This window comes from Parus major, chromosome 3, assembly GCF_001522545.3.
Source record: "Parus major isolate Abel chromosome 3, Parus_major1.1, whole genome shotgun sequence".
In the NCBI taxonomy this organism is placed as follows: Eukaryota; Metazoa; Chordata; class Aves; order Passeriformes; family Paridae; genus Parus; species Parus major.
In genome coordinates this window covers 44,930,937-44,947,598 of record NC_031770.1, presented here as the reverse complement: position 1 = coordinate 44,947,598, position 16,662 = coordinate 44,930,937, and the positions used below count along the sequence as shown (strand labels likewise).

The following is a 16,662-nucleotide window of genomic DNA, read 5'->3' as shown; positions in this document are numbered from 1 at the left end:
ATGTATAATAATTCTATTACAAAGCCTTATTTTGTGGTTACCTTCCCATTTCCTGTTCTTTTCTGAGCACAAAATAAACATCTGCTGCCTTGCAAACACATTATATTACTGGCAGAACTCATGATACCCCTCAATTTTTAACTTTTGTGGCTGGTTTTAAATGCACAGTGACATTGAACAGAAACAAAGATATGCAGATGTGTCTGATTACTTCAATCCCATACATATTCAGACTTAAAATTAAGCCAATTAATAAAGCCCACGACTTTTCTATATTAGCTTGCTATTTAATTTGTTACATGCATAGAATGCAGTAGTAATATGACATGCAATAGTGGGTATCACTTTGGTGATACTACATACAAATCTGATGATGCAGATATTTAGGAGGAATATAAAATGCTACAGCAGATATTTTTAATAATCTGGAGAATCATTTAAGAAGTCTCTCTATTAGTCTTTAACTTTTAGGCTTTTTGAAAAAAACACACTGGCTACTACATACAATGCATCTTGCTCTGAACTAAAAAGACAAAATCTAGTATTAGAGGACTTGTGTGTGTCCAGACAAGCTAAATTCTGTGCCATGCAGTTTCTTCCCCCACTACTCAGTAACTGCAGTGCATGTTGCAGTTTTGAATTGAAGAATTCAAAAAAATTGAAGAATTGCCAACAGTGCCTTAAATGCAGATGATACAAAGCCAGGAGGAACTGTTGACCCCTGGAAGGCAGGGAGGTCCTGCAGAGAGACTTGGATAAGTTAGAGGGCTGGGAAATCACCAACCCTATGAAAAATCTACAAGGGAGTGCTGGATTCTGCACCTGGGATGGGGTAACCCTGGATGTATGGACAGACTGGGGAATGAGAGGCTGGAGAGCAGCTCCATGGAAAGGGACCTGGGGATCCTGTTTGGGGCAAATTAAACATGAGTCAGCAGTGCCCTGGCAGCCAGGAGGAGCAACCCTGTCCTGGGGGGCATCAGGCACAGCACAGCCAGCTGGGCAAGGGAGGGATTGTCCCGCTCTGCTCTGAGCTGGGGCAGCCTCACCTCGAGTGCTGGGGGCAGTTTTGGGTGCCACAATATAAGAAAGACATTGAACTGTTCAAGAGTGTCCAAAGGAGGGCAATGAAGATGGTGAAGGAGGAGCTCCATGTGAGGAGCTGCTGAGGTCACTTGGTCTGTCCAGCCTGGAGGAGACCGAGGGGAGACCTCAGTGCAGTTACAGCTTCCTCCTGAGGGGAAGTGGAGGGGCAAACACTGATCTCTGCTCTGTGGTGACCAGTGGCAGGACCTGAGGGAATGGCCTGCAGTTGTGTCAGGGGTGGTTTAGGTGAGATATTAGAAAAAAAAAATTCTTCACCCAGAGGGTGGTTGGGCACTGGAACAGGCTCCCCAGGGAAGTGGTCACAGCACCAAGCCTGACAGACCTAAGGAAGTTTTTGGACAACTTGGACACAGAGTGTGATTCTTGGGAATGGTCCTCTGCAGGGCCAGGAGATGGACTTGATGATCCTTGTGGGTTACTTCCAACTCAGCTTATTCTATGATTCTGTGAAACTGATAAAATCATTTGTGAGGAACCAGTATGATTAAGAAGTCAACCTCCAGGAAATGATCATCATATACTCTGTCAGGATCCCAAAGAGAGCACATCCTACCACAATGGATTAAAGCAAGGTAATTTGAAAGATTTAAGACCTATTTTCATTTTGAACATAACTAACTTTATCACTGCTTAACTTGATACTTACCATATATGGTTTAAATAGTGTTCAACTGTACAATTAGACTCTCGATATGTAATGGTACACTAAGAGTTCCTGCAGATTGCTTCACAGCTGGTATGATTACACCACAATTAAAATGTTTTGACACATTAATTTTACTGAGGCTTTGCATTTGATTTGGTGGGGAAATTAACTACAACAAAAGCTAGAGATCTTTTCTATTAATCATATATTTTTAAGTACCGTTGTATGCTACACCGAATAAATAACTATGCACAGTTAGCTTAAATCTGTAACCTGAATTCCTCAGAAGACCAAAATCTTTTTACTAACAAAAATAGAATACATATACATTTTTACACTTATATCTAGTACCTATTGCATGTAGGTATACTCTCCACAGCAATGTTTCTTCACAAAACAGATGCAATATTTCTTCATAAAACAGCATTTGGGAAACAAATAACCAGCATGATAACATGTAATAAAACCATAATTTTTTACTGATTAACTTTAAAAAGAAAATTCTTTTCATACTCCATGAAAAGCAGGAAAGAGATAAGAAAATAGTTATGTAGAGCACCTAATACAGACATGAGACTAAAGAAGTGGAGAAAAGGAAAGGAAAAATCAGATTTAATGGAATTTCCTACAGGCAATACATATTTGGGACTCCTAAGAGATTAATGTCAAAGATGTTCTCATGTAAAGAGAATCAAGAATAACTGTTTTCACTGGCTTACTCCACCAACCAGTTGAACATCTTGCTCCAAGAACAAATAGGAGGAGAAAAACTCACTATGTGCTTTCTGTGCTGACAGAAAAATTCAGCACCAAATAGCTTTAATACCAGAATTTTTGTTCAGAAATGCCCAAGCGCTGTTGTTCTCCACATGCTTTCAGTGGGAAGGTGTTTAAAACCTTACTAATTTTGGGGGGATGATGAAAAAAGCAGTCCCATTAGTACACTGAAACCAAAGTGCTGAATCATACTATGCAATTAACAGAAAATGAAGTTGGAAGGTACATACTGGTCCATACTGCCAGCCAAGTTCAATCTTATTCATAACCCAAAGTTCATGGATGTTCTCTGCTAATTTTTCTCTTATTCTTTCCAGGTGGGGTGGCAAAACAATCTAAAGAGAGAAGAGATAAGAGAGGAAGAGGCTATTACAAATAAGTTGCTTGACATGCCACCCAAACTTTTTTAATAGACAAACTTTGTCAAACCAGATCTCTCAATAAATCCCAAGAAAAAAACAAGTTTGGGAAAAGGTGCAAATTCAACCAAATGAAGCAAAATAGGCCTGTAATATGTGTGTGTTTAAAAAGGAAAATGCAATCTTCCCATTTCCACACCTGGCTAGTATCTACAGGAACTGGAGTGAAAGCTGCTTGTGACAGAGAGACAGTGGGACCCAGTAGGTCTCTTGTGTAGCTGCGATCCTGTTTGTACTCTCGGCTGTGCTCCACTTTCAGCTTCTCTTTTGGCAGGACGGCTTCAAAGCATGGAGCATATCCAGGTGGAGGAAGGAACTTGAACTCTCCATGGCGACCTCCAAGCAAGAAACGAACCCTGTAAACATCAGAATTACTTTAGATAACCAAGACACCTCTAGTGGAAAGCCTAATCAGTCTCTAAGCTTAAAGAATATTAAATGCTATTTAAAAGGAAAAGGGAAAAAAAAAGGGGGGCGGGGGGGAAATGTCAGTGTTGCAGCTTCTTTTAATTGTCTACAGTTCAATTTTCTCTAGCTGTTGCTGGAGTTTATGATGTAGGAGGTTGAAAAAACACAGGTAAAGTAAACTGTTCTTTTTTCTAGTCAATTTTATTTCACTGAAGACTTTTTAAATCAAGAGACCAATAATCTCTGAGAGAGAGAATAATCAGTTTACTCAGCACACCTATAAAGTAAGCAGCAGCTTTTTGAGTCTCTGAAGGCAGAGATTAAAACCCAGAGTAATCAGTCAAGCACTTTAGAACTCTCTCCACTGAGGCGGTTTCCATTCCATCTCATTTGTGAAATGAACCTAAAACCCTGTGATTCCTTCTTTTTGCTCACAAAACACTATATCCTTCAGATACACTACAAAAACTCCTAAATTTCCTTCCCTAAAATTTTATTTGTCATATTAATAGAAACCCAGGGGAAAGCACTCTTTAACTCATGACAAAATGGTAAATATGTCATGGCCTTTTATTACAGAATAATTAAATCAGTGAGGCAACAATGATGTGGCAATGATGTAATACCAATTTTACATAGTAATGACATAATACTGAAGTCTCCCTAGAACACTGTCATCCAGAAGGAATGAAAAAAATACCCAAAAAGCTAGCCTTAAACCAGAAGAATTTTTTCTCTTTTCTGTTTACTCCATATCTTACAAGATTTTTTTTAATGCTATACCAGTGCACACTCAAAAACTTCATGCAGCACACAAATAATATCTATCAATAATATAATAACAGAAATAAAGCATGCAGGTTTATAAATTTGCATTTTTTAGCATGCAGATCTATAATTTTACTACATTTTATCTCCTTTACTATCAAAAGCGAAGTCAAAAGGAATGTATTTCGCATCTGGAATAAGAGATAACTCCATGGGATGCTCTGTGTGACACCTCTTAGCTTCTGTGTTATTCTTTGAATGATCCCCCAGAGAGCATTGCTCTGCCTCCAACAGAAATCAGCTTTCAGCCTTCACCTTTTCCAGTCCTGTTAAAGTTGGTCTCCCCACTGCAACACCACACAATCTTTTTTAATATTTTTAATATTACAGTCTCAGACTGCTCAATACATGGAAGCAGATGTTTGGCACCTCAAGTGTGACTTGAAATTTTATAGAAAACCAATGGAGCAACCAGAATACAGATTGAATTCTTATTAACTCATGCTGAAGAAAAGGAAGTGTATGACCACTATTTCTTAAGGTAAGTGCAGATAATGTCTCCTTAAATAATAGTTACTACCTCATAACACGTGAGTTAGGGAAAATATATTTTAATATCAAAGGCTGATGCAAAATTCTGCCTTGGAGTTAATGTGTAGCAATGTGGCAGCAAAGAAATTATTAAGAAGCTGTTTCTAAGATATGTCTGCAATCCAGCAGAATACACTGGTGTGCTGAAAAACAGCAGATGCACTGTGTCTTCATGACTTCTTTGTAGCTCTCACTATCCAAGAAATGAAACTTTGCCAAAAAAGCAGATGTCAGAAAGAGAAATGAGAGCAGACAGCCAGGGAAATATTCAGCATATTCATCTATATGGGGGGGGGGAAAAAAAAAAAAAAGCAAACTTGGGATAAAAAAAAACCAACAACAACTCCATGGGATGCTAACTTTATTCCTGCAGAGAAGCTGACAACTGGGAAGAAGAGGCCATCTATGTTGAAGTTTTCAAACATTCCTTGAACTGGCTGACCATTTATTCGGAAGGAGATGCTGGGGGCACTCAGGTCCAAACAGCAGCTAATAACATCATCAGTTCTTAAGAGATGCTGGTTGGGAGAATTTACTGTTCGTGCTACACAACCTATGGAAGTAACAACAGATACATTTAGTAAAACTTACAAAAACTGCACTGGTTTTCACAGCAGCCTAAAAAGAGAAAAAAATCACTACAGAGTACAAACACATTAATATACAAATATCTAACCTATGACATCCCAGACCTGATTTTAAGCTTGCAATATAGTGAATAGCAGCATACAGTCATATCAACACAACTACTTCAGACATAAATAATAAAACCCAATTACATTTAATGTGAGAATAATTACTGATATCCATATAAACAGTCAAAACTGAGAAAGAAACATTTTATTCCTTACATTACAGAACTGCTAGTACCTAATATTAAACCTAGTATACTTTTCGAAAGAATGATTCATTATTTAGACAAAGAAAACCATCTCACTTTGAATTATTTATGGAAAATTAGGTACTCCCTGTCCACATCATGGTACTCTTCCAAACTTGCATGAGATTATACTATTCAGTTTCATATTTAAACTGCAATCCAGAATTTTTCAGCAATATACAAAGACAGCTTCATTTTTAAAGCATATATATTCAGTAAGATATATATTTTAATCAGTTTTTATGAATTCTAAAAGATTATTTTATCCCACATCAAATTCCATTTACACAACCACATCTGCTTCCCAAAAGAAACAAGCTATAGAAGTCAGAAATAGAAAGTGATTGTGTCTGAAATTTACTGCCATCTACAGTACAAAATTTTTGGAAAACCTCGGAAACTGTTTGAAAACATGTCTACTCATGTTTTCCAAAAATAACTTATGCACTGTCTGCAAGAGATACACCATGATACATACTAAGAACAGAGCACTAATTTTTTAACTAGGGCATCCAACTTTTGTAAACATGGAAGACTTAACTAGCACTACATTTCCAGGAAGCAGCTGATGGCATATGGTTTAACAGAAGCAAAAATAATAAAACCGCAGTAATTTTTCTACAAGTGAATTTTCATGCACCTATCTCCCCAATGCCTGAGGAAAAATAATATACCAACACTTTCAAAACTCTGTATGTGAAAAATGACTTTGTGATACTGCCAGATCAAAATATCACAGCTGAGAATTAGTATAAAATAAATCACAGAAAGGAACAATTATTTAATGGCAGGGATAACTAAACTCTACAAGAGCTACCAGTGAAGAGTGGATATTTCATCCACTTAAAGAATACTACGTAAGACCAAATGTCTTTTTAGACACTAAAATTTAGGCAACTATAGGTTATGGAGATTAATACAAGACTGACTGCTAACAGAAATATGTATTGGTCATTGAACACACAGCAGACCAAATTATCTAAATGCCTTTTCTGGCCCTAGTCCTTAAGGATCTGTGAGTTCCACTTCTCCACAAAAGGTCATTTCAGGACTGGAGAACCAAAAGTAAATTATATATGATTCTCATACAGGCTTGGTCCAGAACAGAAACTTGGGGGCAGAAATCATTGTTGTTATTCATTAATACAGTAAATGTTTCATGCTAAGAAGGTTATTCTTAAAATGCCATTGCAGATACTTAATATGCAGCCTGGGACTGTGGAAGCAAAAGAAAGGCCATGATTTTCAATATGCAACAACTTAAAGTTCTTCCATGTTTGAGAGGTACACACATGTGTTACACAATTATATTAGTGAAGAAAGACAACAAAAATATTTTCAAATTTACCAGCCGCATCCACTACAGACAGAAAAATTTCCAGATACAAATGTGGTCTGACTTGGTTTTTTTCAGCAGGAATACTGACTTGAGAACCACAAACAACTGTTCATTTTTTCTGTTGTTACATTTCTGACTGAAAAGTCTGTAGTGGGAAGAGGAGTAATTTTGACTTTCAGTAATCTTTTGTTTCCTCCCTAAAAGTGACCTTAAGTACAAAAGTTATCTTGGTTAGCTCATTGTTTTCTGGTTCTTCTGTAATAATACCTTTTCTTTCAAACTCAGTCACAACACTTGGAATGATACCATTAATTATGCATCACTGTTCCAAAATAACTCTCACTATACACAAAGGCTAAGTAGCATCTTCTTCCCTAAGATGCTGCTCCAGTTGATATGCTATTATTTATTAATAAAATCCATTTCTATTTTGATTGGAAAGTTCTTTTGAAATGTAAAACTGCATTCTTTTCCAAGTGTCAAGCCAGAATAACTCAAAACTGAAAAAAACTTGGCATGATGCAGCTGACTCACTAAATTATCTCTCTTCTCTACTAAGGTGCTTTAGAAAACCTGCTCATATCTTTATAGTGGAAAGAATTGCCAATCCAATGAGCCTTGCAATAATCAGTCTTAATGTATGCAAATAAAACATCATTACATAAAAAATATTTTGTTTTAAATGTATGGCAAAAAACATATTTAAAAATCTTCTTCACCTCTAAAGTATCTCTGGACTTCTGAAGACCCATATAAAAATCTGGCTTGAAAAAAACCAAACCAAAAATCAAGTGTCCTGTTACTTAAATCTCTCAGACTGTTCTTACACTACCACATTGGAATTATAAATCTAGATGACTGTTATACTTCAATTTTTTGCAGCTTTAAAGTCTTAAATAGAATTTTTATAGTTACCATGAACACACAGTCTGCCTACCCACCCACCCCACAAAATCCCAGGCTGAAATGTAAATTATTAGTCTACCTGCATTACTTCATATAAACCAATTTTTTTAAAATACACAATGACAGTTTAAATCATATTCTGATATAGGGTACTGTTTCTGTATGTTCCAAGTGTCAACTGAAATAACTAATTCACTTTGCTGCTGTTGAAACCAAACTCACTGGGATTGCAAACACAATTATAATGCTTAAACAAAAATAAACAACAACCACAAAATACCCAAGAGAATACCTGACCACAGATGTAGCCCATCAAAGCCATAGGAATATAAGTCATCACCAACACCGTTTCCGCCCCATTCTGCTCCTCCTCCCGGGTAGGGTGAGTAGCCTTCTGTTGAAGCCCAACCCACGCGTAGATGAGTTGATTCTGCAGTCACAAAGGGCTCTAGATGGTCCACCATAAGTTCATAGTACCATTTTCTGTATTGGGCTGAGCCTTCACTGATCCCCAAGAAGATGTTGGGTCGCATGCTTAAACAGAAAGAATAAAAGTAGTTATTAAAATCTTATCTCAAGGACAAGATGAACTGCTTCATACTTTTCATTGACTCAAATTTGAAGCTTGTTTTGTGTGATTGAAACAATAGAAGTAATTTGACTTCATAGAATCACACAGATTACAAGACTGAAAAGACCACAAGGATCATCTGGTGCAACCTCTCTTGACAAAAGCGCAGTCAGGACAAAGATGGTCCAGCACACTGTCCTGCTGAATCTTGTAAGTGTCCAATGTTGGGTAATCTACCATTTCCCCATCAAGATTATTCCAATGATTGATTCTTCTGATTATGAAAAACATTACTGTTTTCTCCAATCAGAATCTCCCCAGCAGATACTTATACCCATTACCCTTTGGCTTTTCCATGTGACTCCCAGATGCACCTGATCCTCTAACTGGAAAAACGGAAAAAAGGGGCGGTTTCATCTCCATTACTTTTCACTTCCACTCTCAAAGCTTTATGGTCTTTCTTGATTCTATCCAGGTTTCAGCTTGCTGTGCCATTTATGCCCCCATGAGAAGAGTAACAATGGATAGCAATCTATGCTCTGGACAAGTTGAGGCACCCTCTGGGCAACATCTCAGACCTTAGCTCCCAGAAGGCAGCATATTTAGTTATTTATTCATTCATTTATTCTGGTAAAAAATGGCCTATACATTTTAAGTAAAAAAAATGTTTGCTTTAGAAACTGAAACAGTATCCTCACTCAGATACCAATAGTAATTGATTTATGTGTTTCAACAATTAGTAGATGTTAAATCCTGCAAAAAAAATCACAGCTATTCACCAGTTATCAAAGTAAGTGTAGTAAGTACACATTTCAGGTTTAATTTTACATAGCAATCTGCATTCTGCAACACTAATTATCCATTCAAAAATATGGCATTTTAAAAGATACAAAAGTGAAGAGTCATTCTATTTCAAAATTCTCTTGTACCTCTTCCTTCTTTTGTTCCAAGTCTTGTATAACTCAGTAATTTGCAGTGGTTGTAGAAATCCTTAATATCAGTGTGATGTTCCTACTGCTACTGGTTTAACAGTACTTCACAACACTTCTCGCCAACAAAAGGCGAGCTACTACTGTGCTTATTCAGTATCTAGTTGAAGAGCAATATGCAGTCATATCTAAAGGTCATGAGGGGGAGAAAAAAAAGGAAAAAAAACCTATGTTTGTCTAATATGATTTTGGAGATAATACTGAACATAGACTCTCAGCCCAAACAAATCCGTCTCCAGACAGTCATTTCTGTGTCAGCTTTGTACTAAGGAAGACATTCAATCTTGAATTAAGGCCGTAGAGCACAGAAGTATGCAAAATCAATACTAGCTATATTTCTTCAGTGGTTGGTTACCCATATTGCAAAAAATATTTTAAACTTCTAGACTGAGTGTATGTAGCCTTCACATTTCTCCACTAGATTGGGTTATTACTTGTATAAATATTTTCTTTCTCCATTCAGGCTGACTATTCAACAAAAATGTATCCTTGAGCTAGTCCCAGTATGATTTCTGGTAGAGGGAATGCAGGGAGAAGAAGAAGGGCTGGTATGGATAGGTGGTTAAATACAAGTCAGTGTAAAAGCAGGCTTTACTGATCTAGATGCTTACAAAATAACAAGTTTTATCGGGTAAGTCCAATAAACTTTCCTTCTAGAAGCATATGTGTTGTCTTTTGCCAAATGCATAAGTATATATACTATTCACGTTGTTCCAAGTCAAAAATTTCATGTCCTTAAAACAAAATGTGTTTGACAATAACTATCTTCCAGAAAATTTATATTATTCGTAAATTATTAGCAAGATCACCAATTGAATATTTTCTGCCTGAACACAGTACCTGACTATGCTTTTATCCAGAATTCACAATCTAATCAGCCAAATTCCTCTTGTTCAAAAGAAGTTTGTGAATAGAATTTTCCAGTTCCCTGAAAAAGTATGTTAAAAAGCAGTATCTTAGAAAGTTCCAGTAACACCTTAGATAGTCCTTTTGCCAAATATTTTTGGATCAAGGTATATATGTCTTAGTCTAACACTAAATTTCTTCAGTGATTCCTTGGTCTTACTGACTTTTTAAAAAATAATTTTTTTCCTTACAATTGCAAGAATAAAAAGCTTCTCATTCACAGTTTTCTAATGCAAAGCAAAAATATGGAACAACTTATTTGCTTTTTCTCCCAAATTATTTGGGAAAGACAAGTCTTCGTTCCTTGTATAAGATCCAAAGTCATCCCAGAAGCTCAATCATGAACTGTAGAATCATTGAGGCTGGAAAAGACCTCATCAAATCAAACCCTTTGATCAAGTATCTTCATGACAACGAAACCACAGCACTAGGTGTCCTGTCCCGTCATTTCTTGAACACATCCAGGGATGATGACTCCACCACTTCCCTAAGCAGCCTGTTCCGATGCTTAACCACCCTTTTCATGAAAAAAATTACTCCTGATGTCCAATTCGAATTTCTCCTGGTGCAGCTTGAGGCTCTGTCCTCTTGCCCTGTCACTGGTTGCCTGGGAGAAGTCCAAGAAGCCAGAAGAAGCTAGCTGGCTACAGCCTCCTTTCAGGGATTTGTTAAGAGTGATGAGGTCTCTCCTAAGTTTACCCTTCTTCAGAGCCAACAAACCAGTTTCCTCAGATACTCATCATAAGGTTTGTGTTCCAGACCCTTCAGCAGTTCCATTGCTGTTCTCTGGACATGCTCCAGCACCTCCTTGTAGTGAGGGGAGCAAAATTGAACACAGTATTGCAGGTGTGGCCCCACCAATGCCAAGTTAAGAGACACTCAGTTCCCCAGATCCTGTAGCTTTAAGTAGCCCCCTTATAATATACAGTGTGGTGTTTTAATGGTTTTCAGCATCTAATAAATCCTATGAACTCTGAATTAAAAATTGTGTTTCAATTTTCATTTTCAGTCAATGATTGAGACATTTAAAAAAATGATTGAGATTTGAGACAGAAGAAGATCCCACAGAACTTCACACAAAGCTACATTCTTTGGCCTCAGCAACAATTAAAACTCTGGAAAAACATTTACTTAATAATATTTGTAAATGATACTTTACTAATTTAAGATGGTACTAGCTTCATCTTGTTATTAATGTCTGCTTGAAGGTAGCTTCTAAAACTCTCTCCATAGAAGGAACTACTAGGGTGAAGGGACTCTAAATATTCTAGGCACTGGTGAAGGTGTTTGGCACTAAATTCTTAATTTTGACCAAAGGTGACTAGGAAATCCTCACAAGATCATAAATATAAAGGCAATCACAGGACACCAGCTGACAATACTTGAATGCACAGCTAGATCTAGACCATAATCTTTAGAAGTAACTACAGCTTTGCAGACTTAGAATGGTTTAGGGTAGCTACACCTTGTGACAGCTCTCTCTGACCCACATTTCAAATTTAAGCACTATGGCAAAAAGAATTTAAAATCCTTTTAAGGATAAAATATCATAACAAAACTTTTGGAAGTCGAAGAGATTTTCTGCAGTGACTATTTCTTTTAAGTCCAAGTCGTTTTTTTTCGCTTTGTTCATAGATATGGTATTTCTTTTTCTTTTTCTTTGTACCTGCTCACATGGTTGACAAGGCGTGTCTGTAAGAGCAGATCTCTTCCTGGCAGAAGATTATCACAAATTAGATGTTGATTGGACCGCACAGCTACTCCATGACAAACACAGAGAGAACACAAAACATCCAAAACCTGGAAAGAAAAAAAATCTTTTAATCTTAAATACTTTTTCATTATAATGGGTAATTACTTCAGGCAATGTAATGCTCTATACCTTGTTACTGGAAGACATGTAATGGTATATAATTCATCCAACACAGTGGTTTTATTTTAGAACAATTCTGAAATTCTCCTAACATGAAAACATTCTTCCTACTTCCCTCACAAATTGTTATGTATCAATGTCTTTGATAAAAAGAAGGTATTTCTCTTATTTCTCTTTGCTTCTTCCAACTACTCATATACATTTTAGGATAAGTTTATTCCTCATTAAAACAGCATTAAATAAATAATAAATAAACAAACAAATAAATATAATTAAATAAACAGTTTATTCCTCATTGAAATAGTATTAAGGTATTTGAAATTAACTTCCACACAGAAGAATGAGCTTGCTTTGTTCATCTACATATACTTGTTTAGTCTTTACCTACCTTATGGTTTCTTCCATGTTTGTCCAAAAGGCAGATGATTGATTTAATATGTCCTTCCTTAATAATGTTCAGTGCTTCTGGGCTTTCTACCAACACACAATGTAAAACCTCTAGAATTCCTGGGGGGGGGCGGAAAAAAAAGAATTACCTCATCGCAGTGCATATAAAGTCATAATACATATAGATAATAGTTCCTAATCTGTTGCTCATGAACATGAAATAGTTTCAAAAATCATTCTGTATGACAAACAAACCAAATAAAGCAGCAGTCATTACCATGAAGCATCATTAGCCTTGAAGTGTTTCTCTGCAATGGGGAAATAAAACAATCTCCCATGTGTACTGGACCAAATCAACACCCACTTTGGGAAAGAGAAATATTGTACATGTAGTTCATCATTATCAGCTGCTACAGTTGTGGTCTCAATACAAAAAATCAAAGGGGCTGAGGGAAAGCTAAGAAGCAGCCTTAAATCTGGAGATATTAAATTCCTATTAGCAATGTACAGCTCTCATTGTTCTGTGTTCAGCCCTTTATTCAAGCCACGTCTCCAAACACTCAGCTTAATCCTTGTAAAGCAAAATCCATAGCATGAGTCTTCTGCTCTTTGCCATGCCCTTTCCATTCAAGGAAATTGTAGCACCACAAACTCCCCTTGATGGAGGAAAAGTAGTGGTTTTGTCTGATGGTTCTGTCTCAGTGAGAGTACTCTGGCCTGTCTTTGATCCTAGTGAGGAAGAGAACATCAGCCACTACAGATAACCTACAGCACCACCACCATTTATCCCCATACCATTTAATGTTTTTTTCCAGAGGTCTGAGGGACACAAGCTGTCATCACTAATAAAGAGTAGGGATTACTCAAGGACTGGAATGTAGAAAAGGTGGAAGGAAACAGATACAGTGATAATTTGACTCATCCAGTAAACAGGTTTCAAATACAACTTGTTGCTTAATATTTTTGTAGACAAAATCATGCATATGTAAACAGAAAATGAGGGTAGATAATGAGCTAGAGGTGAACTCCCAAAGTGACTCTATAGCCCTGAAGGTTTAAGCTCAAGAAGCCCTAACTATAAATAAAAGAACATACTAAACCTGAATTTGGCAGTGGTATGATCTGTGTTGCAATAGATGTGCACTTCCATTATTCCACCATTCTGATTCTATGAATACTGACAGTAACAATATTGCTAAAAAGGATGGAAATCTAAGAGTCAGGAGAGTCAGCTAAAAGAGCAGATGTTCTGTAGCAACATAGCAGTAGTACAGTCCACCCAGCCTGCCAACTAGACAAGGTCAAGGGCCACTGATCATGGGATAAGTACCTAGGGAGGTTAAAAAAGTGTTACAAAAAGTTCCTTAATCTAGAGGGGTAATGTAGAACAAGATCAACAATTCTGTGTGTCCCAGTGATCTGAGAATGCCCAAAATTCATTACACTCAAAACATGGTAACTGACATTCGCTACCTCTCACTGTAGCACTGAAGCACACTTTATCAATATAAATAGTAATCCAGTATTAAATGACAACAAATAAATGTGGTAACCATATCCTTGGAATTTTCTATCGGTAGAGTCATAACCTCTTGTCTTAAAATAGTACAGGGTTCATTTTGTTGTCTTAACATTTTCAATAACATAATTAAAAATATTTTGAAGAGCAAACATTCAATAATAAATGCATATTATCAATTAGATCCTGCTGCCCCAGCACCTTCTTGAATTACTATAGCATCTTAATGCTGATTACCAGACAAGTTTTGTTCCCTGTGTTTTAGAAAAATATGGCAAATGAGTGAACTGCGTCTGTTCAGACTGATTACTTTTAGATTGTGTGCATTAAAGACAACTAGACTTGTTCCAATTTCATTGAAGTTGCTCAAGACAGTAAAGCAGTAAGCATTTGAATCTAATACAATTAAACAGTATGATATGCAGAGTTCATGGTAAGGAGAGTGAAAATTTTCTTAATGACTAACAGATGAAAGAAAGCATTTATTTTCAGGACAATGTGTTGACTCCTCTAATGCCATACTGTGGAATACAAGAATAAAATGCATTCACTTAAAAAAAAAACCTCAAAATCTGGTATTACTTGGTGGTTCCAAAAACCTTTACTTGGGGGATATTTGTGTTAAAGAAACTTCCCTGTTCAACCATTCAGGAGCCACTCTGTTCCGACACTAGTTGCTCTGGGTAGTGAACCTCCTGACATGCAGCAAGAACTCTGAATGCAGTAATATTGGCAATACTCATTTGCTCTGGGTTTCCTGCTAGGAACTAGGCCATCACTCTTGCACTGTCTGAGCTCAGACCATGGCCCCTTTAGACCAACACCCCACACTTGCACAGTCAGAACAGGTTTCCTTGCTAGCTCAACCCTAAGTTTCTCATAGCAGAGTCTCAGATATCCCAATGCTTAAAATAATTTCTTTGTGGTGCATGACTAACAAAATAACAACTCAAGCTGGGTCCTGCTGAGCACAGATCCTCAATTCAGCTGCTCAGAGCATGGTGCTAGTAACGCCAGGTCTGTGGGTTCAATCTCTATACAGACCATTTACTTAAGAGTTGGACTCAGTGATCCTTTTAGGCACCTTTCAACTCAGAACAGTCTGTGAGCCTATGGGCACCTGGGCTTTTATATCCTTACTGTCTAAGCCTGAGGAAATCCGGGAGTCTTTGACTCTTGCCATGTCTCTGAGTGTCACCTACCTGGGTCAAAGGTTCCTGGGACCTTTGCTTTGCTAAAGCTCAGCAGTTCAAGGCTCCTCATCTCATCCAGAGCTCAACCAGCAGCTCAACTCCAGGCTGCAAACTGCACTGAATGTATTCCTCAACACTAAATTACTAACTTGCTGCATTCTATTTTTTTACCTATTTTTTAATGCCTTTAAAATTATAGTAGGGCTAGTTAATTCCATCTGGAGTATATTTCAGAGTGAAAGACTAATCTAATCTTAATTTATGGAGTGAAGAGACAGCTGAAGCATTTGCATGGCAGCTCTGTGATATCTCACTTCTAAAATGGTCTACTGTCGGACATATTTCTACTTGGACAGATAATAATTTTCCTTCTTTTGCTTCAGTGAAGCTTGGGAAATGAATCAGTTTCTAATTTGTACAATCAATTCACAGTTGCTGTTTATGCATTTAATGCCTTGTTCTATTTTCGTAACACTTTTAGTTCTAGGACAAGGAAAAAAAAGTGAAAACAGGAATTTTATAGATAATAGTTGGTAGCATCAAATCTTTATTGCAATACATTCAAGAAAACACATGCATGAGATGTAACTGGCAACTTTAACATTGAAGGTGAACTTAATGTTGGTGTGATTGACAGAACGTATTTTTTCCTCATAAACACTACCTTAGAAAAAAAAAATCTTTTATGTGAATATATGTAACCAAGTATTCTTAGTATAAAGGTTTAATATAAGCCAATATTTCTCCCTATTGAAGATCTACCACTATAAATTGAAACAGTGACTATCCTCAGCCCATCAAGCCAAATAAAGCTTCAAATCTGGCAAGCAAGCATCCCACATAAAATCACAAAATTACATTTACATACTAAAAGCTAAACCTACTGTGCCTCTCAAGATAACTAAAGCACAGCCAAATTAGCATATTTTATAACTGACTCTCTCAAAACCAGAAAAAGTCCTTATTATAAAATCAGTTTTGGAGGCAACGTGGAAGATATGTTACCAATACACACAGGGATGGAGTACAAGTGGCCTAGTTCCTAGCAAAAAACTCAGAACGAATGAGTATTGCAAATATTAGTACATTCAGAGCTCTTGCAGCATGTCAGGAGGTTCACTACCCAGAGCAACTAGTGTCAGAACACTCTGCAGTTTACAAAATGCATCTCATACCTCACTATGCTATCATAAACAATTAAGTTTTAAATTTTCAAATCTTACTGGTTTGAGATTAAATTTTAAAGATACATACGTAGATAACAGAAACCATGTAACACAGCATTTTTAGAGCTGTCATAAGAAATTTCATCTTGAACCTCCAAAGGTTAAGAGAAAAGTTTTGCATTATTTCTAAAAGCTCATACCCTGAGAGTTTCAGAGG

The 16,662-nt window shown here is 36.9% G+C and overlaps 1 protein-coding gene across 6 annotated transcripts in view; it reads right to left on the bottom strand.

The window, feature by feature from the left end:
- RYR2 (ryanodine receptor 2) overlaps positions 1–16,662 on the bottom strand; it is a 378,942-nt gene that overhangs the window by 163,495 nt on the left and 198,785 nt on the right. For all 6 annotated transcript variants that reach the window (XM_019006059.2, XM_019006061.2, XM_015621997.3 and 3 more), the window contains 6 exons: positions 12,569–12,687; positions 11,974–12,107; positions 8,134–8,375; positions 5,077–5,269; positions 3,089–3,305; positions 2,761–2,865 (listed from right to left, as the gene is read on the bottom strand). In XM_019006059.2, coding sequence (XP_018861604.1) covers positions 2,761–2,865; positions 3,089–3,305; positions 5,077–5,269; positions 8,134–8,375; positions 11,974–12,107; positions 12,569–12,687 — 1,010 coding nt within the window. The remainder of the gene's footprint in view (positions 1–2,760; positions 2,866–3,088; positions 3,306–5,076; positions 5,270–8,133; positions 8,376–11,973; positions 12,108–12,568; positions 12,688–16,662) is intronic.